Consider the following 26859-nt stretch of genomic DNA (forward strand, 5'->3'; position numbering starts at 1 on the left):
GTAAGAAATGGTCCCAGTAGGTCCATACCGATTTGCTGAAACAATTGTTGAGGTGGTTCGATCGGCTGAAGGAAGCCTGCTGATCTTATTGGCGGTGTGTTTCAAGACTGACAGTCTCAGCATGTCCCGACGTAACGAGTGATATCAGCAGCAAGTCATGGCCAATAGTACTTTTCCTGTATTCATGCGAGCGCACGGGAAACACCGAGCAGTCCAGCCATCGGGTCGTCGTGTAGGGCCTGAAGTACTTCTGATCTCATTGCTAAGAGGACCACGAGAAGGTGTTTAGCTCGAAGGGGCGAGAAGTTCTTCTTTAGGAGAACTTCGTTTTGCAGGAAGAACGACGCCAGTCCTCTCTTGAATACCTTCGGAACAGTGGCGCTGTTACCCTCGAGGAATTCTAGGAGACTCTTGAGTTCCAGCTCGTTGTCGCTCGGTGAAGTCCTTGGCACTTATGTTTCTCAAAAAGCAGTCATCGTTCCGATCGTCCAACGGAGGTGGTTTGGCAAGGGCACGAAACAAGCAGTCGGCGTCAGAGTGTTTTCTGCCACACTTGTAAACGACGGTAACATCAAATTCCTGAAGTCTCAGGCTCCACCGTGCCAGGCGACCCGAAGGGTCTTTGAAGTTAGATAGTCAGCACAGGGCATGGTGGCCGCTCACAACTTTGAAAGGCCTACTGTAGAGGTAAAGGCGAAACTTTGACGCTGCCCAGATGATGGCAAAGCACTCCGTCTCTGCGGTAGTGGCTATCCTTTTCTGCTATAGAATATTTGGCTTCGACCTTGGATAGCGACCGGCTAGCATAACTGATAACCTTTTTCATGCCATTGGTCCTTCCCACAATTCAGGTCATCGGCCCTTCCCACGTCGCAATCGCGTAGCCCTATTTGTGAGTACTGGCACTAATGGTAGGTGTGGCCAGCTTCCCCGCAGTGGTTGCATAGTGGCCAATGATTGGGAGTGCGCCAAACGACGGTTTTCCTCGGCGTGTATCGCAGGCTGGGTGGCGGGCGGTATGACATCGGTGGGGGCGGCGATGCTGTCTCGCGGCGAAACTTCGGCAATGCGGTGTCTTGGCGTGGGCATGGAGGAGAGGGCCTGATGGCGGGTTGCTGCAGCATAGCTCATGACTTGCACCTCTGGCTGTGGAAGCTGAGGAACGCCCAGTGACTGTTGGATCTCCAGGCGCACGACGTCCACGATGGAGTCCACTTGAGGCTGCACTGGAGGTAGCGATTTCCACAGCTTCTCTTGCTTGATCGCTCGGATTGTCTCACGCAGGTGGGTGGTTCCCAGCGCTTGGATGTCAGCGTAGGTTGCAGCCGAGAAGCTACGGTTGTATTGCCATGTTCTCATCTCGAGCGCCTTCTCAATTGTGAATGCTTTCGAGGAAAATTCAGGGACCGCCTTCGGCGGGTTCCTGATGAGTCTGGCGAAGAGTTCTTGCTTCACACCCCTCATAAGGAAGCTCACTTTCTTTTCCTCGGTCATGTTGGGGTCGGCGTGACGGAACAGCCGGGCCATCTTTTCGACAGAAATGTTTAAGCTTTTGTTGGGAAGTCGAACACATGTCTTCAAGGCAGTAAGTAGCAGCACATACCTTACAAACAGCGCTCGGAGAGGTGTTTTGGAATGTCGTCCGAAAAAATCCCAGGTACGTAGGTCGGCTTCCCAGTTTTCGAACGTTTTTGTGGCGTCTTCTAGGTAAAAGTAGATGAGGCGCAATTTTTCATTGGTTTTCTAGCTGTTCAAGACGGCGACTCTGTCCTAAATCTCCAGCCAGCTTTCTGGATCTTAAAATCATAATCCACAAAAAGTGGGTGGCTCCTTGGGCTGCTGGAGCAGGATGGGTGCAGGTGGTACAGGGGTTGTCATCCTCGTAGTGGTCAAGGACAGGGTTTTAGTCTTCCGGGTTGGGTCAGGTAGAGGCCCGAACTCTGACGGGAGCCCTTGCTGCCGGCGGCTGGATCACTGCTCAGCGTTGGGGTCGATGTCCCCCTTGTTGATGTGCGCTCGGCTCACGGCTGGAGGGAGGCGTTCAGTACATGGGCAGGGAAGCACCTCCAGCAGATGTCACGGGGTTGTGACGTTGACAAAGGGAGTAGACACGAGGTTAAAGATGAAACTGTTCATTCAGCCGAACTTGTGGCTAAAAAGAAAGTCAGTTTACAGCAAGACAATTCAATTCAATTCAATTCAATTCAATTCAGTTTATTCCGACATCACAGGAGACATTACAAAAGTCACAACAGTGATGCTGTGGGGCGAAAGCAAAAAGCCATTAAGGCTTGACGAAGGCTTTCGCACCATTTGACAACATAGCAACAGCAACAGCAGCATGAGATCATCAGTTATTATACAATATCAAAACATGTACTTCAAGGTCATGCCGATTTGCATTTTATTAACACGTTGAAAAACATTTACAGAACGGAGCAGTATAAATGGTTTATTGTAAGAAACTGTTTAAGGTTAGTGGCAGTAAGTAGCTCATCATCTGGCGACCATAGTTAGTACGTGTGTAAGGAATTTTCCAGTCATCGGTAGCTCGTGTGCTATAGGGGCAGGTATAGGGTGTCAAACGCGCTAAATCAGTAAGAAAAGAGTCGTGATTCTTTAAGGAAGTACGATATCGCTTCATTAAAATTGTATTGTATATCTCAGGCATTGGTTGTAAATTAAGGGCTTCGAAAATGGGTTTGGAATGTTCATCGCGAGGAACACCTGTAATTATGCGCACAGCCTTTTTCTGTAATCTATATATTCGGCCTAAGTTCTTTTCCGATGTGGTGCCCCATACTAGATAGCAATAGCTTAATGTAGATAAAAATAGCGAATTATATAGTAAGAGTTTAATTTTTTGTGGCAAGAGAAAACGTAAGCGCGATAAGATACCTACAGTACGAGAAAGTTTAGCATGGACAAACTCAGCCTGATCCTTCCATAGCATGTTTTCACAGATAGCGGCAAGCAGAGCTTTTGCTGTCGATCAACTGTGTCAGCATTTATACAATTACAATAGAACATTCTAGCGTTATCACTAGCGGCGACGTAGGTTCTAGAATAATCTAAATAAAATGTTTGATGAAGTGGGCATAATTTTAACAAAACTATCTACTATAATCGTGAACCTTCTGGAAAGAGGTGCAGTTTGTGGTAAGCATTTCAGATCAGATGGGCTTTGTGGCCGAAAACCGAATGAAACATAAGGGTAAGTAAGAAACCCGCGTGGCATAATGAATAGCCACTGAGCTGTGGCAAATCTTACATTGGCCAAAACGGCATATGTGTAAATCAGTGGGCCCGTGAGTATGAGTTGGCGCTCTCAAATCACAACGATGCACATCTTCCTGTGCATGATGCAGTGTGCAGCTGTGTGTCTCTCTTTGCTCGATTGAAGGTGCTGGGATGCAGCAGAAAAAGGGTTGCTCGCGTGCTGTTGGAGGACATGAAAATGAAGGGCGCAGACTGCGCCAACCAGCGGTCAGTGTTTTTGTGGCAGTGTGAATTTCATTGCTTAGCCAGAATTTGCAGTATATTATTTAATAATTAGCGTTGCGATGCGTGCACAGGTGTGCTTGTGACATATGCTCAATATATCTTCCCCAATTCTTCCATATTAAAATTAGTTGGTAGTGAGCACCCGTCTCATTTTTTTGCCACATGTGCTCTGCCATTTCGCGCTCTGTCTTTATTTTGTACAAGACTGGTAATAGAAGAAGATGTAGGGAAAGAATATGACAGGAAAATGCAACTGCCCATGTCCATAGTTAGGTCAGCCAGGGAGGGGGGCTTCATAGGTTTAAGCTTCAGCAAGGGCGTTGGCAGAAATTCTTTTCGGAGAATGAAAAGGGGGGCATCACATTATTTCAAAGTGGGGGCCGGGCAGGCAGAAAGGTTCGAATGTCATTTCGTGCTCTGTATGCCATGGCATAAAAGAATTGGGGCAGGAGGAAGGGGGAGAGCATGGGCCCGGTGTGCCACCTAAGCTACGGACCTTCAGTATTCCTTTTTCCTCGAATATGGCTAAGGTCCTGTACAGGTGCTACCCACACAGCCGTAATGCATGTGCCGGGACACCTGTCACGCCCAAACAAAGGGCAAATGGCAGCACTCCATCACACTCCGCTTAGGTGCGGCAGGTGTCACGTGTACAAGCCCTAAGCTCTGCAGCAGGGGTGGGGTGGGGGGAAGGGGGTTTAAAACTTTACCTGCTTACTGTTGCCTCGGCTTCGTGGCGACACCACCTGCTAAGTGCGTACTTGCACAGATTCCCCTGCAAGAACTGCTCCATTACCATGAACGAATGTTGAAGTACAAACCTGTATTAATAAGATATTGTATTTCTTGTTTTCAGCATGAGGCTCACTACCCTTCTATAGGCACTAGAGAATTCTTCAATGCTACTGGCAAAGTATTTGTACCATGAAATTTCATCTCTCATTCTTTCTTATCAGGAAGTCATCTTCCTGGCATCACTATTGGTTAGCAGCGCATATGCTTCCGTGGCCCTTCTTAACCTCACTAAGGCAAATAATATTCCACTGAGGTTTTAAGACTCCTCAAGTAACTCTGCTAGCCTGGCTTCACTTGGTAAGGTCATTGTGTTAAATTTTCCTAGGTTCAGTTTCCAGTAGCAGCCTCTCAGAATCCAGAGATTATTAGTACCCTTCACTGCTCTACCTTTACATGTCTGACAAGTACAATTGCCATCTTGTCTCGCAGCGCACAATCTTCCTATATGGCTTGCTCATGAAAATTTGGGTGCGAACTCAGGTGGTAACACCTTGTATAATGGGATGTATAATGTATAATGGGATAACGAGAGATAACATTGTGTATAATAGGATGAATTAGATCGTGATTTGGCGATCGAGTAGCGATTTGCGAGAATCGCCACTAAACTCACTAGCAGCAGAGTAACCGGCATGCATTTCTATAGTGCTAGTGAACTGTGTGGGTAACTCACTGAAGAAAATTGTATTGTTTCACATAGAGTCTAGAAAGCAAAAACAAGTCAGCAACCCATAATAATCTTTTGTCTCATCACCAACGAAACGGAAGTGGTTTATGGAAGTCCCAAAAACCGGAAATGCAACCACATAAGCATAATTTCTATCAGTCAGCATTGGTACGGAAACAGGCATGATCATGCCCCAGGTAGCAATAATTGATTGATATGTGGGGTTCAACGTCCCAAAACCACCATATGATTATGAGAGACGCCGTAGTAAAGGGCTCCGGAAATTTCGACCACCTGGGGTTCTTTAACGTGCACCAAAATTTGAGCACACGGGCCTACAACATTTCCGCCTCCATCGGAAATGCAGCCGCCGCAGCCGGGATTTGATCCCGCAACCTGCGGGTCAGCAGCCGAGTACCTTAGCCACTAGATCACCACAGTGGGGCCCCCAGGTAGCAATAAACGAGAGGGTAACAAAATGGTCACACTTCAAGAGTTTATAAACCAGACAGCCATCATATTTTGCAGGCTCCAGAAGTGGGACCGACCTATTGGACAAAACTAAAACTCACTGGCAGACCTCTTTAGTAAAGAATAAACAAAGAAATACTAAACAAAAAAGACAATGGCATAAGAAAAAGAAATAATCTAATTCCTGCAACGTGACAGCACATGCCAAATAAGAATGAAAAAGGCGTGCTTCCTTAAACATACAAGCAATGACATACATGTACATCACTGACCATTTTGAAGGTGTCCACTGAGGACTACATGTACAGCCGCGGCCACGTCTGTGTAAAGCGCGTGAGCAGCCAGCTCTTGTTCCGTGGTGCGAAACCTTGAGACCGTTTCGGGCTCTGAAGTGGTGTATCAGGAGCATTTGTGTCCTAGTTGTGAGGCTGACCATATCGGAGCCCGATACTACCTCAAGGTTTTGCCCACAGAGCAATACACAGCTCCTTGCGTGCTCTATACAGACGTGGCTGCGGATATACATCATTAATAATGAAAGGGTTAATATTCAGAGATAAAAAACAAAACAAAAAGTAAGGTGGAGATTCAAGCTTGTTATTGTTTTAAAGGAGCCCTGACATCACATTCACTCATGTCAATATTGTTGCGTCCATGAATAGTTGTCGACCCCCTAGTGACAATTCGCATACGAATATGTGAGTGAGGCATGGATAACTATTGAATTTATTGCTTTATAGCACCAATATCTAACACCATTCAAAACAGCTGGCAAGGCCGCCATTTTCAACATTGGAGCTCGTAATCGCCACGATTTGTGACGTTGCAAATCATTTTTGCTTCAATCGACCCTTTGAAGAACAGGGATTCCAAAATGGACGCGGCGCCAAGCAGCAACGAGGAGGTGCCCAAAAATGCACACTTCGACCATGCTCGCTCGCGTGTCTCATTTAGCTATATTGGGGAGTTTTGGCGGGCACACCATTTCGGTATACGCACACCAGCGGAAAAATAGAATAAGTCAAGTTTCTACAATAACACACTTATCCTCCTTCTCACAGTTACCCCGGCACTGAAGCGGTACTTGTTGGCCTGAATCGTATGTGTAATAAAAAGACACATTCACTGCGCTTTTTCTACTCTTTTAACCACAAGACTGCCACTCACAACAGTTCCCCGACATCAGCGAGCACATGTCGAATCATGCTCTTCTCTTTCTTCTTTTCTTCGTGGTTTCTGTCTCGTAATTTCATGAAACCACTCAAAGTGGGGTGACAAAGATCAGACACTAAGGGTGAGCGCATTTCCAAGTGTTGGCGTCACGATAAGAACACTTGGATCGTAGCACATGGTCACTTCGGATGGGTAGTATGTATGAAATGTATCACACCGACCACCTAGCACTGGTGTTAACGTCGCAGGGCACCCAACTTCCTTTCGAGCTTTCGTGCACTGATTACCGTCGAAATAAAATAACTTTTACGCGACTTACACCATTCAAATTTTGCCAAGAAGACCTATGCATATCAGGCAATCGTATGAAGGTCACATTTCGATTCTGAAATATAGTGTCAGTGCCCCTTTAACTTTGGACTAAAATACAGGGTGACACTTTGAGGGAACTGTGCAAAAATGTTATATAATCAGTGCATTGTATAATAAAAAAACTAATATTATAGGTAGTGGCTCTCAGCCTTGCCCAAAAGATAGGTACAGACTGCCTGAATAAAGCCCACTGCATGACCTTGTGCTTTTGCAAGGAAGGTACAGCACATCTTTCTACCGATAAAACAAATCTGATAATTGCGTGCACGTGAAAATGAAACCGCAACCATGTTGGCAACAGCCTCCCATCAGAAGAGTCAGACATAGTGTCATGGCTATCACATAATCGCGACGGACCACAAGCTTGCATAAAATGGCCTTCTGAGTGACTGAGCTAACTGAGCTGTGCACGGTGTAATTCGTTTACTTATGAACTGCAACTAACAATGTTCTGCTGTTATTGCAGACATCAAGTGAAAGTAACTGTGTGCGGTGAAAACAGCTTAGTCGCGCCCTTATGCGTGTGTAAAGGCCGTTTCACAGGACACAAAAAATGATTTTCGAGCTGCGAATTCACTCCCAGCGATAAAGAGGGCAGTTCGCTTCCGCTGCAGCAGTCCGTAGCGAGCTTCCAACACGTTGAAAATTTTCACTCTGATCGCAGCGGCGGGAGCGTTTTAAAATTAATTTACATTGGGAAGTGCTCTTAAATGATGAAACAAGTGAACCCTCTGTTACCTTTTACAGAAACTTCACGATATCATAATGCACAGATCATAACATTACATTCGTGTTTGCTACAGGGAGGAGTGGCAGAGAATTTGGCAAGAACTCACCGCTCCAGTCGCAGAGCGAAAATCGTGGACCGTTTGGGGTATATGTGAGACCAAACCACCATTAATGGCGGTTGCGAACAGAGCGACTGAAGCGAACGGAACGATTTTTTTCCCTGCAATCGCGGCATGTGAAACAGCCTTAAGCCTGTGCCTGCGAGTGCGACAAAGACAGGAGATCAGCCGCATGTTGACCAAGAAACTCCCACACACCGAAAACGTCAAAATATCAGCTTTTCAGCCTGCTGAAGCTACTCTGTGTGGATAGAGCTTGACTAGGTAACGAGCCCGAATACGTATGCGCGCAATTGAGGCGTATGCATAGTGTGAGGGTGCTGACACCCCCCCCCTGTAAAGTTGTCTGTGCCGTGTGGCGCACGTGTCTCGCCCCAAGGCCGCATTTCGGGTGACGACCGCCGGGCGATAGATGGCGTTGTGTTCGCGTTGAGTACCATTGTTGGTAGAGTGGTAGTGCCGGCGGTGACCCCTGGCAGAAGGCAGGCCTTGGTGGCGGGCGAGAGTTGAGCGAGTCTTTTCTGCACGTGGCGGCTGCCGCGAACGGTTGTCTCTCGCGGTGGGTCTGCTGTGGACGGCACCGCGGGATGCCTGCGGTGGGCCCACGTGGTGAGTGAAGCATTGGCGACCCCGCCTTTTGTGTGCTCTCATGTGTGTTTGTCGTTTTATTGTGTAACAATGTCCTAGCATGTTAATTACAGTTGATGTATCATTTGGCGGACGATATCGTCGTCTAAATTAGTTGAATAAATGTATGTATGTTGTTTGGTATTGTACCGACCACATCTACTGTGTCCGTTCACTCCAAGAGCGTGGCGTAGTGCGCACTCGCTTCGTCGAGACCCCACACTGGCTGCCCAACATGGAGCTCTTGGAGTATCGGACGACAGTTTCGGGGTGAAGTAGGCCTAGAGGGGACTTCTCATTGCTAGCGTCGGCGGTGTGCTTTGTTGAGAAGCGAGGAGATTGGTTTTTGTGACGTGTTTGAATTTGTCGGCAGGTTGAGTTTTTATTTTTTTTCTTGCTCGCAAGTGTTGTTCTTTTTGTTGTGTTTAGTTTTCAAAACCGTTGTTGAATTGGGACGAGAACCATGCGTTCTGCATCCTGGGGTGAGCAAGGCCTAGAGCACGTGGTTTGTAGGCCAGGCCCGAAGCGAGTGAGTACGGAAGCCTCGTGCGTGGTCCGAATTTCTGTGAATAGCTTCTGCTATCTCTTTCGGCTCTGGGAGCCGGGCGTCGTTGCTGACTTGTATTGCGGCTCGACGCCGGGGCGTCGTGACACCAATCCGGGGCGGTGGACGCCGATCGCTCGGTAAGCTGCTGTGTGCGGCGAGCGATAGGGCCATCTCACAGAGTGGACGTCTCCTTGCGGCTGCCTCTTCTGCGCCTGGGCTGAGTGCTGGGTGGATGCCGGTTGTTGTTGAGCAACTCATTAGGCCTAAGGCTCTGCGCAGCCACCTGTCGCACGTGGCACAACTAGGTGGATCGTGGCGTTTAGGTGTTGCGCTCTGCTTCCCTCACCTTTTTTTTTTAATCTTGCGACGCACGAGTTAGAAAAAGTGATTTTTTGTTTTATTTTGATGGGAGTCTCGGCCCTCGCCGATGTATCAGCTAGCCATACTGGACCATCGTACCACATGGCTGAAAAGCCCGAAGCTCAATTCCCTAGGTCCTGCTCTACTGTTTCTTTCGAGGTTTTTTTTTTTTGTTGATGTATTCAGCGGGAGGGATGTCATCCACAACCGGCTGTTTTCTGCAACCCGTCAGCGTCGCTAGCCAGGAATGCGCGGTCCTGAGGTCAGGCGATGGAGATGTCTGGGACCTGCGCAACTGCCTGCAGTCCGGCGCTCCGTCAGTGCCGGTCGCAACTGGAAGACGTGTCGGCGCTAGCGACGGTTCGTCGCGTCGACGGCAATGTTGATGTTGCGGGGCTGGTACTGAGGTGAAGTCGAGCAGGACAGTGCAGCAGTGTAGACCAGCGGCGGTGTCGTGGTGCAAGGACATTATGGTCATGTGATGTAATTTTTTTTGTTAATGCTTGTGTAGCTTATCTTTTTGTTTTCAGGATATGGTTTGATTTAAGGTTGGGGGAATGTGGAGGTGCTGACACCCCCCTTGTAAAGTTGTCTGCGCTGTGTGGCGCACATGTCGTGCCCCAAGGCCGCATTTCGGGTGACGACCGCCGGGCGATAGATGGCGTTGTGTTCGCGTTGAGTACCATGGTTGGTAAAGTAGTAGCGCCGGCGGTGACCCCTGGCGTAAGGCAGGCCTTGGTGGCGGGCGAGAGTTGAGCGGGTCTCTTCTGCGCGTGGCGGCTGCCACGAACGGTTGTCTCTCGCGGTGGGTCTGCCGTGGACGGCACTGCGGGCCGCCTGTGGTAGGCCCACGTGGTAAGTCAAGCGTTGGTGACGCCGCTTAGGTTTTGATAATGTGTGTTTGTTCTGTTATTGTGTTTGTCATGTTTTGGAGTGTACGAAAATTATGTGTAAGGATGTATTAGTGGGTTGATTACGATTTATGTGTAAGGATGTATTAGTGGGTTGATTACGATTGATGTAACGATTTGGCGGACAATATCGTTGTCTAAATCAGTTAAAGTAAATGTATGTATGTTCTTTGGTATTGTACCGACCACGTCTACTGTGTTCGTTCACTCCAAGAGCTTGGCGTGGTGCGCGCTCGCCTCGTCGAGACCCCACAATAGGTGCATGAACTTCCAGGAGAATAAATATTAAATTCTAAGATCATAACCTGTCTCACTTTCTACTTTTCACATACAAGTTCACATTTTGCACTCGAAAATATTTGTCGCGATTTGATTCGAGTTACTGTTTATTTTTTCTTTCGAATGGAATCTAAAAGTCGTCATAAGATATGGGGTTGGTGTAAAACTGCGATGTATAATCAAGGCTTTTCATACATTGTTTCTATAGGGATTTTGTCCCGACCAAACCGATTCGTTGTAAAATGCCAGTCATCGCAAAATTGCGGGACGTCTAATCCAAATTACACTGCAGTGCCTGAGAGCTTTGAATGGCCTGCCGTATGACATTCTTTTGAATGACATAGAAATGCACTCGAAACATACCCTTTACTGTAAAGTTCAGTAAAAGGAATAGAAGACATCTACCCATATGAAGGCCAAATGAGACCTGAAACTAGAGAAAGTACAGTTGTCGATGATAAATCAGTCACCGGCAATTCGGACAGCCACGTGACATCACCCATGGTGCCATAGAAGTAATGTGTAAAAACAACCGATATTTCGGAAAGCTGCCAGATCTGCATTTAATAACCCGGACTATGCACACCAAATTAGCAGCCATTACTTCCTCTGGTACCCATACCGTACAAAGTACAGCCTCAGAGATAAAAAATGATAGGAAATTGGTGATCTGTCACGCTTTACTTTGGTTGCCTCACGACTATATAATAGGAAATGCCGATCTTGGAAGCACTACTCAAAAGTTGGAGGTCGTATCGACATCGGGAACATCCTATATTCCGGTTACGGTATCACCGCGCTGTTATAGTACTGTGCTGCATTCTGCTGAATTGTGAGCACGTTTGGTTTTGTGCTGAGACCTGCTTTGTTTTGCACCCTGCTGTCTTCAAATATCTGCATTAAATGGCACCAACAGTGCCATCCAAATGAAGAATTTGAAGGTGCTCTATCATTGATGCATGCTGCAGCACATGCTGCTGAGCTTAGAAAGCCAGATGAAATATGTTAACTTAATGTCAGTCGTGAGCATGCTTGCCGATGCCTGGAAGGCAGTTGATCAACAACTGTTTTAAGCATGCTGGATTGATGTTCCGTAGTGAGCCCGAAACTGCAGCTGAAGAACCGGACATCGCCACTAAAAAGCCAGACCTGCCGCCCAGTGCAACAAGCTGAAGTGTGTATGTTAATGGCGACCTGCGAGGCTATGGTGGGCCGATTCCTGACGCAATTACATTTGAAGACTTTGAAAAGGTCAACAGTACTGTGTCATGACGTGCCGAATCGAACAATGACGACATAATTAGGCAGGTTCTGAAATTTTCATACAGTGATTCTGATTATGATCATGACAATGCGTGTACTCCAGAGCCAACGCATGCGGACCTGTCTCGAGCTTTCCTGTTCCTTTGTCATTATACAAAGAGCATGACACACTGGCAGAAATACAAGCGGACTAGCTTGCTTGTAAGCGGAAGTGCGTGCAGCAATGCATCAACAGCTTTTTCTCGCTATCGGGTCACTGAAGTGTCAGCAAAAGTAATTTCTTTCTGACGTATTTGTTTTTTCTATATTTGTTTTTTCTAACATTGGATAAATCAGACTTAATTGATTTAGGGGTTTAACGTCCCAAAACCACCATATGATTATGAGAGACGCCGTAGTGGAGGGCTCCGGAAATTTTGACCACCTGTTTACGTGCCCCATGGAGTCCAAATTACATGTTATCGACTGTAATACAGTGCAGATCACACATAACTTAACCTATCATAGTGCAGGACCGGTTACAATGGGGTCTTTTTCGACTCCCGCTTGCCGTCCCATAGAAACACATGTACACGCATACCACTTATTCTGCAGTTTTCAAAAGTGAAAGACCGATTATAATATGCTTGCTGTAAAATTTTTTTGAGACAAATGCAGCAGTGAGTGTGCTTCTGAAAGGAGGTGCGCTAAGTTCATCACTAAGGATCGAGCGACGAAGCTGTTACGGAGGATTAGGGGATGCAGAATGAATGAGCTAGGAGAGGATGAAGAAAAAAAATGACAGCATTTGAAGAGGTGAATGATGGAGAGTGGGGCGAAGCTGGGTTCGCACGCCGCTGCTGCACCACTTCAGCCTCCCGTTGTCGTACTGTAGGGTCCTCGCGGCGCGCTTCTGCCTCGTGCGCTCGCACGTCGGGGTCCCTTTTTCGAGCGCGAGCCACGGCCGTCTTGCGCGCACGCCACTCAGCAGCCTTATCCATCCTCTGTCCCTGAGCCTCCGAATGCGCGCGCATGCCAAAACGGTGCTTTTATTGTACTATAAAAGGCACCTTGGCGTGAAGCGCTGCAAAGAACATGCATCGTCTTTTTTTCCTTCTTTACGTGTGATGTCAATTTTTCTTCGCTACAAGTAATGCCCTCTGGTGTCGTAGTATTTGCATTTTTCAGCGTATATTTCAACTACTGCCCTCTATGGCCAGTTTAAGAATTAAAGAGGGGCGGTTACCCACAACGGGGATGCACAAGCCATGCCATAAGGAGCTTCGCCCCTAAAAAGAAAAGAAAAAAAATCGCGGCACGCTGTGCAGGCTTGCTGAGTGAGGGACGAGGGCTGTTGCCTAGGCGATGATTAAGTATTTATACCAACACTGATGTGGCTACGTTGTACTAGTGTGTTTATGGCTGACTGGTGCTCACGCATGACCAACATGGAACGTGCGATTCTGTTATCATCATCATCATCATCATCATCAGCCTAACTATGTCCACTACAGGACAAAGGCCTCTCCTAAGTTCCGCCAGTTAACCCGGTCCTGTGCTTGCTGCTGCCAATTTATACCCGCAAACTTTTTAACCTCATCTGCCCACCTAACCTCTGTCTCCCCCTAACCCGCTTGCCTTCTCTGGGAACCCAGTCAGTTACCCTTAATGACCAGCGGTTATCCTGTCTACGCGCTACATGCCCGGCCCATTTCCATTTCCTCTTCTTTATTTCAACTATGATATCCTTAACCCCGGTTTGTTCCCTGATCCACTCTGCTTTCTTCTTCTCTCTTAAGGTTACACCTACCATTTTCTTTTCGATTGCTCGCTGCGTCGTTCTAAATTTAAGCTGAACCCTCTTTGTAAGTCTCCAGGTCTCTTTTCCGTAGCTAAGTACCGGCAAGATGCAGCTGTTATACACCTTCCTCTTGAGGGATAGTGGCAATCTACCTGTGATGATTGGAGAGTGCTTGCCAAATGTGCTCCACCCCATTCTTATTCTAGTAACTTCAATCTCGTGGTTCGGCTCCGTAGTTACTACCTGTTTTAAGTAGACATAGTCTTGTACAACTTCAAGTGCACTATTACCTATCTCAAAGCGCTGCTCTCTTTTGAGGTTGTTGTACATTACTTTCATTTTCTGCAGACTAATTTTAAGGCTTACCTTCCTGCTCTCCTTGTCCAACTCCGTGATCATGAGTTGCAATTCGTCCGCTGAGTTACTCAGCAATGCAATATCATCGGTGAAGTGCAGGTTACTAAGGTACTCTCCAATAACTCTTATCCTTAGCTGTTCCTATTCTAGGCTTCTGAAAACCTCCTGTAAGCACGCGGTAAATAGCATTGGGGAAATTGTGTCCCCCTGCCTTACACCCTTCTTGATTGATATTCTGTTGCTTTCTTTATGAAGCACTATGGTAGCAGTTGATCCCCTGTAGATTTCTTCCAGAATGTTTATATATACATCATCTGCACCCTGATTCTGCAGTGTTTGCATGACGGCTGATATTTCTACTGAATCAAACGCCTTTTCGTAATCTATGAAGGCTATGTATAGGAGTTGGTTATACTCTGAGCATTTCTCTATTACCTGATTGATAGTATGAATGTGGTCAATTGTTGAGTAGGCTGTTCAAAATCCTGCTTGTTCCTTTGGTTGATTGAATTCTAATGTTTTTTTTACTCTGTTAGCAATTACCTTTGTAAATAGCTTGTATACTACAGAGAGCAAGCTGATCGGCCTGTAATTGTTCAAGTCCTTCTCATCTCCTTTCTAATGTATTAAGATGATGTTAGCATTCTTCCAAGATTCTGGTACTCTTCCTGCTAAGAGACACCTCGTAAACAGGGTGGCTAGTTTTTTCTAACACAATCTGTCCTCCATCTTTAAGTAGATCTGATGTTACTTGATCCTCACCAGCAGCTTTGCCTCTTTGCACGCTCTCCAAGGTTTTTCTGACTTTTTCAATCATTACTTGTGGGGTGTCATCTGGGTTACTGCTAGTTCCTATGGTATTAAGGTCGTGGTTGTCCCGGCTACTGTACAGATCTCTGTAAAACTCCTCGGCTATTTTAACTATCCTATCCATATTGGTAGTTATTTTGCCTTCTTTGTCTCTTAGTGCATACATCCGATTTTTGCCTATCCCAAGTTTCTTCTTCACTGCTTTGACGCTTCCTCCGTTCTTCGAAGCTTGTTCAATTCTCTCCATGTTATACCTTCTTCTATCAGATACCTTACACTTATTAATCAACTTCAAAAGCTCTAGCAACTCTATTTTGTTTGTTGTACTTGATGCTTTCATGCTTTGATGCTTCTTAATGAGATTTTTCCTTTCCTGGGACAGCTTGCCAGTGTCTTGTCTAAGTACCGTACCTCCAACTTCCACTGCACACTCCGTAATGATACTCATCAGATTATCATTCATTGCGTCAACGCTAAGATTGGTTTCCTCGATAAGAGCCGAGTACGTGTTCTGAAGTGAGACTCTGAATTCCTGTACTTTTTCTCTCAGAGCTAGCTCGTTGATTGGCTCATTGCGTATCAGTTTCTGTCGTTCCCTCTTTAAGGCTAGACGAATTCTAGACTGTACCATTCTATGGTCACTGCATCGTACCTTTAGCGCACTTCCACACGTTCTCATCAACTGCACTTGGTTTCTTGTCGTCATCATCGAACTTCCTATAGATATCGTATTCGCTAACTCGTCGATAAATTTAAAAAGTTTTATGGCTTTGTGACATGAGCTTTTGACTTGCTGCCAGTGCATGGTCTTACATAAGCTTGGTGGGCTTCTGTCGCCCTTGATCTCCTGGCCACGAACACAAACATTGTATCACGCATGCCGTTCTTGGTTCAGGGCTTGAGTGCAATCTTTTCGATGCCTGATCTTCATGTCTTGAACTAACTTCTTGCGACAACATGCCAAACAGCAGGCTAGACCTAATCAGCTGTACTTGAAGAGAAGAGTTACATATTGTTAATGAAATCGAGCATGGCTTGTGTAGCACTGGAGTAGTGGTTCGTGATTTGATTGTGATTTTTTTAATTGGTTGTGCGCCCGTGATACCCAAATATCGGTGTCATAAAGAAGGAAAATTTTCGCACATGATTTGATATAGTTTCTATGTGATGTGCATATTCGAGGCAGTCTGAGAAGCAGTCGGCGAATTTTCGTGATGGCACTGCAGCGTAGTGCTAGTGGCGGCCAGCCGGCTAGAGAAAGAGATGACAAGCGCTCGTGGCTCGTGGCACGAGGCGGAGAACATTCATGTTCTCTGGCTGGCTGGACGCCACGGTCGGCGCTCTACTTTGGCAGCTAGCTTCCTCCCTGATACGTACTTTCATGAAACTAGTGATGAAAGCACGTTTACGTCAGACGCCGTCACGTCGCTACAAATTGGTGAGCACAGACACACGGACAAGCGACCCACGCTGCACAACTGCTGTCGAGTTCTGCGACTATGTTTCAGCCAGCGCAAGCCTGGCAGCCCCGATTTGACGCGCCACTGCTACCATTTCAGACCTCTCACCTAGAATCATGGTTCGAGGAGTTTGCGGCGGCCTTGGATCTCAACGGCATCTGGATCCAAGAGTTCATGTACGAGATATTGGAATATCATCTTCCACACGATCTCAAACGCCGCTTCACATATTTCTCTTGGACCCCTTTGCCCGTACAATGATATGCGAGATGCCGTGCTGAAGTTTTACGGCATCAAACATGACACTTCTCCCAAAGTGACACAACTGCACCTGGCTCATCACCATCCAGGACAGCCAGTTCAGACCATTCCTTTGCCGACAATAACTGGCCAAACAGGTAACGGAAACCAACCTTTCGTGCCAATCGACCGGTCGTTCCAGAGACCCATAGCCCCGGAGTCCATGACTGCTGCCTTTGGCGTGTCGGATATGCCACCTCTTTCAATCATGGATTCGACACTGGCCACTGCCCCACGCATCGTCAGATGTACTGCAGAAATCTGCTCAGCTGCACTGTCTGCTTTAAGTATTTCGATGACCTCAGCTGCACCAGCTCATTCAACTGCAGAGCCCACACCCGTCCCAACACGTGCGGAAGCCTGTGACACGATGCCCACCATGGAGTCAGAGCCCGCCGCCGTGCCTCATGCCATCAGTTTTCCCGACAGACTGGTGCCGGCTGTTGAAACGCTCGTAGGCTGTCAGCCCGACCTTGAGTTCTCCTACACCTCAAGGGGCAGCCAGGGTGTTCCAGACCTGCTTGCGAGGATTTTCTCTCACCTGTCTGAGGAGCCAGGTCACACGCCCTGTCCCGAATCCACAAAGCAGGTACCAGCCAGTGTCTCGGACAGCCATTCTGCATTACCCCACCCACTTGTGAAGACAGGAGGGGCAGCATCACGTCTATGCACAGTGTGCGACCAGCGGTCTGTCCAGAACATGCATTTCACTGTCGCAAGATGCACCGTTGTTGGCACTCAAGCAGCTGCAACACGCGACGCTTGAAGCGGCGTCGACCTTGGCGTTCGTACAAAATCCACCACCATCATTTCCAACACGCCCCTCTGATTTACTTGCTTCTTGCAGCAATACGCAATCATCGTGGTCCTCGCCTGCTGCGTCGTTTCCAGAGCCGCCCACCGAAACTGTCGGACTTCTCCAAACCCTTTCCACCCTAACAACATTTGGACTTATCAGTAGACACTATAGGAACTGCCGCACATGTACGTAGCGTTTATATGTTCTTCTTAGCCCCGCCGCGGTGGTCTAGTGGCTAAGGTACTCGGCTGCAGACCCGCAGGTCGCGGGTTCAAATCCCGGCTGCGGCGGCTGCATTTCCGATGGAGGCGGAAATGTTGTAGGCCCGTGTGCTCAGATTTGAGTGCACGTTAAAGAACCCCAGGTGGTCGAAATGTCCGGAGCCCTCCACTACGGCATCTCTCATAATCATATGGTGGTTTTGGGACGGTAAACCCCACATATCAATCAATTAAATGTTCTTCTTACATCCTTTATATTCTCTTTTTTATAGCATAACATGCTCAACGGGGAACCCCTGTAGCGTAGCTCTAGTGGGGGCCAGCCAGCTAGAGAAGAAGATGACGAGCACAGGTGGCTCGTGGCGCAAGGCGGAGAACGTTCGTGGTTTCTGGCTGGCTGGAGGCCACGGCCGCCGCTCTACTTCGACAGCTCGCTTCCGCACTGGGTCCTTTCATTAAACCAGCGATGACGGCATGTCTACATCAGACCGCGTCACGTCGCTACAGTGCTTTCTTTTGTTAGACTGCCCCCTTCAAACGTTCTTTTTATTGAGAATGCATAAAAATAAAACTGCATTGCCAGTTTTACAAAGAGCGTTAGTGAGCCCGACACAGCGTGCTCTTATATTTTGTTTATTTGCTTTATTTTTCTATTGTTTATTTCTCTATTTATTCTAAAGAGCCTCATTACTATGACCCCACGTTGGGTGTCATTGTAGTGAGGTTCTTTAGAATAAGTAGATATATACGAGCACATAGCGTCGGAGACAGCAAAGCTCTCAGTAAAAATGGCGAGGCTGTTTTCTGTTTCCCTCACTTTATCAAAACAACACACAAACATAAGACACACAACATGCACTAATAGTAACAAAACATTATACAACCTATGTAAAGAGCTTTAAGCAGACACATCAGATAATCCAAACGTAATGAAAAGAATCTCACCGGTGAGTACTACTACTGAGGTGTCGGGAATGTGTACGGCAAGCAGATAGAAGCACAGAGAAGCCATCGTCAAAAGAATTAAAAGAAGAGCAAGGGGACGCTCAGATGTAGGCACAACAAAGCAGGCAGGTGCCGAAGTCAGGGCAAACAAAGTCAGGCAGTCTTCAGCTCAGACCCGTGAACTAGAGACCACATCCAAGCACCCGGGTCTCCGTGGACCATCGAAGCTCGAGGTCAAGCGAAGCAGGCCACTCCAACTCTTCACCTCTGCCACGCCCTCAGGAAGAGCCACGACTGTGACACTAGCAAACTGCCTCCACCCTGCTTCTCCCCAAATGAACACCCCCTTCCGAATTCCATGCCACCACACTCCCTGTGTAATCCTTTCTCCCTCCTGGCCTCGTGTCACAGCCCCTTGTCATCATTGCCTTCATGCTAGTTTTTCCACCGCACTTCTGCCTGAAGAATTCATCTGTTACATCCATGTCAGCTTTTTCATGACACCACATGACACACGTGTACCCCTCTCATCAAAGCGTGTGGGCAGAAATGTCACCAGCCCACTGTGCCTGATGGCAGCCTCTTCTGTGACCTCAGCGCCCATTCGTCTTCTCATTCACTTCACAAATGCCTTTAAATGCAGAAGAGTCCACGCACCACCAATGAGCTCGCAGCCAATGCAGCCACACGCTGAGTCCACCGCTACAATCCCCTCAAGCGTCCCAACAACCAGTGACGTGTTTTCTTTGCACGACCCACAGAAACTTGTTTAGTTAGTGCATTGCCAATTGCAGTAATGAGGTCATAACATGACTATATCTGTTTGCTTAAATGTTACAGGCGGCAGCATAGTGATTTGCTTACAGTATAATAAGAACAAGGTATGAATTTCAGGTTACTGCACTTTGTTTCACATGAAAACAGTCATAAGCTTGTCTTGCTTTTGCGCACCGTCAAGTTCCAGTCATTTTGAATATCGTGAAGCTTTCCTAATAAGCAGATGCAACTCCTTAGGCCAGAACAGTGTTGAGTGATCCAAAACCTGATGCAAGCTTTGAAGAGTGGCAAAAGTTGATTAGCGGTAGCAGTGAAGGCATTTGGCATATTTATAACCGCACGGGTACACTTCTGCGGCACCAGCAGCTGCAGTCATAATCTCAGTATCGATGCAGTTATAAACAGCTACGTATCATCTGCATAATTGAAGTCACTCACTGTTCGAGATGGTGCCCGGAAAAACTGAGAAGTTGCGGAATTCATTGAGGCACCGTAGGTCATTGACAGCAGTCATGACACACCCCATGTCGTCACCTGGCATGCAAGGAAAGTTTACGACGGTGCTATACTTGACGTTGGCTCAACGTTTTGTTCAACTCTCGAATGAGGGTTTATCAGGAAGGAGACAACAAGCACACAAGCCTACCCGGCACAAAGACCACGCCGAGTTCCCACAGTCGATGTCACCTGCGGCTTTGTCCCTGGCAGCTGCTGCTTTCAGTTCCTTTGATGCGAAAAGCTAAAAAAGCCTAGTCTCGGAGACATGCGTACCAAAACACTAAAAATACATCACGCGGTTGCACACCTCGAAAGCCATGTTTTTCAGGCTCGCAAGGAAATCCGAACATTGCAACGAGATGACCGAGTTACTTCGAATTCTCATTTTGATGTCCTAGAGAATTGGTCTTTTACAAAAACACTATGCCTGCACGTTTACACCTGTAGATGGCACGCATCAGCCATACTGATGCACTCGCGAGTGCCAAACAACGATCCACATCAGCACGATGAATTACCACCACCTTTCCGTTGCCTGCACGTGAAAAGGGACAAGAACTTGTTGGAACGCAGTAGAGTATTGATCAATATTTGCTAGGAAAAAATTTGGCAGATCCCACGTACCTGGGAATCGACGTTATGCAAAGCATGCGGATGAACGGTGACTGTGTTGCAAATTTTTTCTTGAGCAACACGTCATAAAATGATGCTAAATATGTGTACAAATGTTGCATGCTCAGACGTATATTGAAGAGTTGCAGATGTTTATATAGCCAGTTGTTTGCACTTGCGCAATGATGCCAACTGGATCATGCGTATTAGCAGCACCAGAAGCTTGATAAGCGCAGATGCTCACGAGGATGCTGGCCCTGAACACTGCTGCAGAAATTGACCTCAGCGCATGGCAACTAATCACAATTGATGTTGCCCCAATGTGACGGCTGTATAAACGTTTATAAAAGTGGTTAGGCAACACTACAAACACTATTGACGTTTCAGGAAGATTAGTGTCTATTTGAAAAGTAGTTCCGAGACCTGGCATAGCTCTGTGGTAAAATGCTTCGTTGCCACGCAGAATGCTTGGGTTCGATTCCAGCTGGAACCCTTACATTTATTCTTTGCATTCGTCGGGTGGACACTACCGATGTCGGGTACTTCTTAACGCTAGCGTGCTAAAATTGCCGATGTGCGTTCTCGTTGTTCCTATGTAGATACAAAGTGTCAATCACCTGTGGCACATAACCGCATACCAGCGGCACACACCCACCCGTGGGTATGTGCCACTGTCTGACGGGACCAGCGCGTCATATTCATCAATCCATCTTATCCTCCCATGCTAATTTTGGTTCACTCTAAGTTAAGGGGGTGACCACAAGAGCACCCAAACTTAAGCGAGCGGGCAGGCGGGCGGACGGACGGACGGACGGACGGATGGACAGACAGACAGACAGACAGACAGACAGACAGACAGACAGACAGACAGACAGATAGATAGATAGATAGATACGCTTAAAGTCCCAGAAGTTCGCTAAGAAATGCTTTGCATATAAAATTCACTTCCTGGGCTTCATCGGTACAGCGTTTGATATAGCAAAAGTGCCGCTGAGCAGGAGTTCGATATACGGGTGCACCAGTCTCATACTTTTGCATGAGAAAGCCAATAAGATATCTAAACTGTTCGACATAGCCAATAATATGATATATCCAGGATTGACTATATTTGTTTTTGGTTTGGTGTCCTCACATTTCGATTTGTGTTCAATTCAGTTGCGAAACTCACTACTCGCACACTCCTAAAGAACGGGCAAGGCACACACTTACTTGACTGCATGCAAGCGGCAAGGTCATTATGAGAATGCAAGTGCACCACACGCCCACAGCCATTATAAAGGTTTGCAAAGGCTTAGCGTGAAAAAAAGGAGCTTCGTGCAAAATAAGACGGAGAAGCAAGCAAAGAAAAGCACACAAAAAGATGTCAACTTACTTACTACAACAAACTCACATTATTATTTTGACACAATATAACTTGTGTTTTGATGTTGGAAATTATTTTGATGTTCAGTGTCTTCCAGTTTTTTGGAGAATGCAGCAATTAGCCCAACAACAAGGAAAGCAGCCATTCCACACGTCTATTCTTCACTACGCTTACCCTTTTCGATTTTTCATTTTTAGAAACTATGACTATGTTAGAAGAAGACGCAGAAATTGCGAGGATCAGCAGTGCATCTTGCACGGACATTTTCAGCCAGCTCGGCAGCATGCAACAAGGATATGAGCCACCAGCGCAACTTGACCGTGTCTTGCAGGTGCTGGCGACAGGCCATTTCCAGCTGCTCAGGGCCCTCCGCATTCGGCCAGCTGCGAGAGAGCACAAACGCTGCTGCTGCTGCTTGACTGTTGCTAGGGGCACTCACATGTCGGCTGTGCACCTAGGGACAGTGACGGGGATACGACAGCAATCCTTGGCCTCGAGAAGCAAGGGCTGCCGCTCGTTATCAGCTCGCAGTTCCAGCTCATGGTCGGTCTCATTGCGCAAGTCCAGCACGAGGTGGCATTTTGTGGGCCTGTGGGCAAGAAAGGTGTTGACACAGGAATGCACACTGACATGTGGTAGCCTCGCACTGCCAATTGATGCGCAAGTAACTCAACATTCAGGACATCCACCAAGAAAAAAATAATGAGTATCAGCAAGCAACGCCATCTGATCACATTTTTGAATACTGAAAACCCAAAAAGATGGAGTCATAGCACAGCACTAACATTGCAAAGTATGAAGAAGAAAAAATGAGAAAGTTTTCTGCACTTCCACTCATAGTAGTACTGAAGTACTGCCTGCCAAAACCACAATATGATTATGCCGCACACTGTAGTGGAGGGCTACACAGATATTTTGACTACCTAAATTTTTTAATGTGCCCCTGATTCTAAGTAATTAGCTTTTTCTGGCATCATAGATATTTTACCCATATCACATAGTAAGCTCATGCATCACATTTGTCTAAGGAACGGATGTAATTTATAGAAGTAAATTAGTACATTACAGGAAATAAAAGTATATTATCATAAAAGCATCGCTCCATTGATGCAATCAATAATTCAGCATTCCATTAATTTGGACATTTTTCGTCCCATGAAACCTGAGGATTGAGCATAGGGCTAGTCGCTGAAGCATGATTTGGTGTTCTAACAGCAACAAAGACCACAAGGTGCATACAGTGCTTCACCCCCAACAGGCTTCATTTTCTTGCTTACAGTAATATAGAGGAAAGCGAAAAAAAAAAAAGAACATAGCAGACAAGGCATAAAAAATTGTAGTCAAAGGAAACAACTGTTGCTGAACATGTCCTATCGATGATGGGTTGTATTCTTTGACTGCAGTTTTGTATACAGTAGACTCTCGATAATTCAAACTCTGATAATTCATACTTTTGGTTAATTCAGACAAAACTAAATCTTTGGTTGGCCCTTTATTCTTTCAATGTAATCAAAAGCCTCGTAATTCAAACTCGATCATTCGGGTAATTCATATTTTTTGTAGTTTCATACCAGAAAATATCAGCTGCTTTCCCACCACTATTTAAAAACTTGCATGCCTATTTAATCCTAAACGTCTAAAAATGAAAAATAAGCACCTCAGGCCTTCAAGGAAAAAGACTCTGCAAGTAAACAAGTGGTTGAAACAAAACACACGCATGGCAAACCGTGATGCTTCTCAACTGGTATATAGAGCTTTGCGCTGAAATGAAACCAAATACCTATAGCAATGAAGCAGTTGGCAATTCAATATAAGGTCTGATCAGCAGTAAATGGCCAATAAACTTGTGAACCTTACTCCTCTGCTTTCAGTTTATTGCGTGCAGTTAGAGCCTAAAAACACTTTAAAATGTGATAAAATCAATGCCATTCGTAATGTGTAGTGTTGCCTCACCCAGAGTCATCTATCTGGGAACTTCTGATAATTTAAACTTCTTAATAATTCAAACAAAATTCAGAGGTCCCTTTGAGTTTGAATTAACGAGAGTTGACTGTATTTTGTCTTCCCCGTACTTTTTATACCGGTGAAAAGTGCATGCCGTCCGTAGGAAAGGTCGTAGTGGGTACAACACTGTGCTTGTCTTTTTTGTGTTGTCCTCGTTACACGTGCTGTGAAAACATTAACTTTACAAAATTTTCCTGCATGTGTAAAAACAGGTCTTGAGGTAGGATGTGAGTCTAAAATCCTGAGATAAAGAAGAATGCCAAAAAGTATCGCTCAGTCTCTGACTGCTGACACCACACTTTGATGTTGTGTGATGTCTGAACCAAGATGAACCCACTCTTGTGCTGGTAGGACATCCCAGCCAGAGATGAGGAGTGATGGCTGCACTTCCAGGGTCAGCGCTAGCCCCAGCTGGCGACAGTAGCGGGCCTGCAGGCCGGGACCCCCACTGTACCGAAGCTGCACCACTACTTCCACCACCTGGCACCACACAAGATACAACACCCATTTATCTATTGAACAGGATGAATGAAGATTTTTTTCACTTATCAACAGTCAACACAAAAAAAGCATGATGGGAATGATAATGAAAACGTTTGTATTATGCAAATTCGAGAAAAACGAGGAGGGTCCCTATTCCAGAACACCTATGGCAACCTCTGCAACAGCATCGACCCTGAGAATGAAGGCCCGGCAGACCTCGGGAGCACCGTCGTCAAAGGGTGCCTTCCCGCTGCTCTGGGGTACAGTTGGAAAAAAGGATTGGAGGGATGGGCGGGAAGTAGGAGGTGGAGCACTTTATGATAATGTGAGAAGTTGTGGGGACAGTGCCACAGCCTGGACAGGCACCAGTATAACGAGACGAGTATATTTTATGCATAAAGCGGAGGCTCGGGAAAGTTCGGGTCTGCAGTCGGCGAAGTGCGACAGCATCCTCACGTGTGAAGGAGTCTGGTGGAAGGTGGTATTGCATGATGGGGTGACTACCGTAAAAACCCGCGCAAAAGCCGCCTCCTTTCACCGGCAGATTTCAAATATGCGGCCTCTCCTCTCACACCATTTTCACTGTTTTTATTCACACAATAAAAACAGTGAATGCATGAGTATTTATAATGCACTTAGTTAAAATTTAATTAGAAGCATGGTAGTGCATTCTTTATTCTTAGCGGCTCTTCCGCCAACGTCTTGAATTTTCATCTATGACAGAGCAAGGGCTCCACCCCCAAATCTCGTCTAATTATAGGCACATGATCGAGATTTTATGGTAAGTCAATACAATCTGGTTTGGCAAATAACTTTGGAGGCTTTTGTGAAGCACTGAGAGTGCAGTGAATGCAAAATGAACACAGCTGACGAAAGGATACTAGCTACGATGTGGACCGATTATCATGCTTGAAAAATGAGCACTGTACGTTTGCAATAGAGCAGCACACACTCTGCTTTACTGCAAGCAATATTGTTACTTGCATACTCAATGGCAAATTAATAGGAGTGTGCGATTATTCAAAGTTCTGAGTATTTTCCTAATAGTCCTTTATTCGATTTGATTCACACTAGAGTTTTGCAATTCAAACTACACTCAAACCTCGTTATTATGTAACCAGACACAACAAAATAATACATATAACGAAGTAGTGAATAAATAAAATTCCTCTTGAATGCTTCATTTAGAACCATGAATTTCAAACCTCGTTCGAAGTAAAATTGACCGCTAAATAAATATAACGAACTAAATTTGTCTATAAAAAAATGACCACAGTGCATTATATATATTGCCACACGTGTTTCTTATTTACACTTATGTTTCATTCAGTTTTTGCCCACAAAGCTTGTGAAATGTTTATCACAAACTGTGTCTCACTGTTCTAGAAGGTTCACGATTATTGTAGATCATTTTGTTAAGAATATGCCCACTTCGTGGACATCCCGGCTAATTCTAAAACCTACATCTCTGCTAAGAATATCACTAGAATATTCGATGGCAAGTGTATAAATGCCGACACGCTTGGCAGCTTGTCAGTTGATCGACGGCCTACGCTCTGTTCGCCGCTATCAGTGCCAGTGTCTTGCTGTAATTTTACTTTCCTTTTGCATGGCCACAAGTTCGACCCAAATAAACAGTTTCATCTGCGACTTGAAGTCTGCTCCCTTCGTTCACACCGCAACCCCATGAAAATATCGTTGTCTGCTAAGTTCGACACTCGTTCGGCTCTTTCAAAACTCCCACACCAACCTTACAGCTGCGCCGCGCGCGGCCGAGAGAGTTATCCTCTTTGCGCAGCCAGCGGAGAGGATCAAGCATGGATCGAGCGAGCGCTTGGGCGGGTAACATGACAGAGAAGCGGCGCTGCGGCGATTAGTTAATAGTTAGTCGTGAGGCTTGTCAATATGTTTGCACAGTGCATCTGCTCTTCGACAACGGATACAGTTGAGCCCGGGTATATCAAACTCGCCAAAAAACTTTTATTAGTTTAATATATGGCATAATTCGATATAGGCCCGGTATAGGATTTGACACAAAGGCGCATAATAAAATATAAGAAAAGTAGTTTATTAATATGACGGCTTCCGTGTGACCCCTACTGTGGTACAAAATAGTCCCGGATTTTCTTCTGGGTCAACGACTTCGACTTCGCTGCCTGCGACAGAAGGCACCCCTCCACGTTGTCCAACGAGTCGGAGCAGCTGAGGTCGTAACCTTCCACATTCACGCAATAGCGCCGAACCAACGCGAGTGCACTAATCACTTCGGAAGATGTAGGCAATGAGCCATCGTCAATTTCCTTATTGCTGTCGCTTTGGCTCATGGTCAGCCTGACGTCTGCAATGTAGTCCTCATCTTGCAGCTGACTCCTGATGGCGACATCATCGTCCGCACCGACTAACTCGTCGAATGTCGATCCGTCGACAGCACCCGGGAACTCTGCCAGCTCGTTCCAAACTTCGGTGGAAACACCTGAGGTAACTTCAGTGCTGTCGTTGGAATTTCGAGTGTCATCACCAGGCATGCGAGAGCCAGCATGCCTAAAGCAGTTCTGGATGGTGTCCTTCATTACATCTGCATACGATCTACTCAACATAGAAATAGCTCTGAGCAAGTCGATCTTAAGCTCCCT

General features: G+C 46.3%; 1 protein-coding gene across 2 annotated transcripts in view; it reads right to left on the bottom strand.

Moving 5' to 3' along the window:
* Window positions 1-26859, bottom strand: part of brun (trafficking protein particle complex subunit brun) — a 461018-nt gene that overhangs the window by 91228 nt on the left and 342931 nt on the right. For both annotated transcript variants that reach the window (XM_075865888.1, XM_037419219.2), the window contains exons 18-20: window positions 24081-24223; window positions 22179-22328; window positions 22038-22122 (exon numbers count right to left, since the gene is read on the bottom strand). In XM_075865888.1, the coding sequence (XP_075722003.1) occupies window positions 22038-22122; window positions 22179-22328; window positions 24081-24223 (378 nt within the window). The remainder of the gene's footprint in view (window positions 1-22037; window positions 22123-22178; window positions 22329-24080; window positions 24224-26859) is intronic.

Source organism: Rhipicephalus microplus, chromosome 6 (genome assembly GCF_043290135.1).
Source record: "Rhipicephalus microplus isolate Deutch F79 chromosome 6, USDA_Rmic, whole genome shotgun sequence".
Lineage (NCBI taxonomy): Eukaryota > Metazoa > Arthropoda > Arachnida > Ixodida > Ixodidae > Rhipicephalus > Rhipicephalus microplus.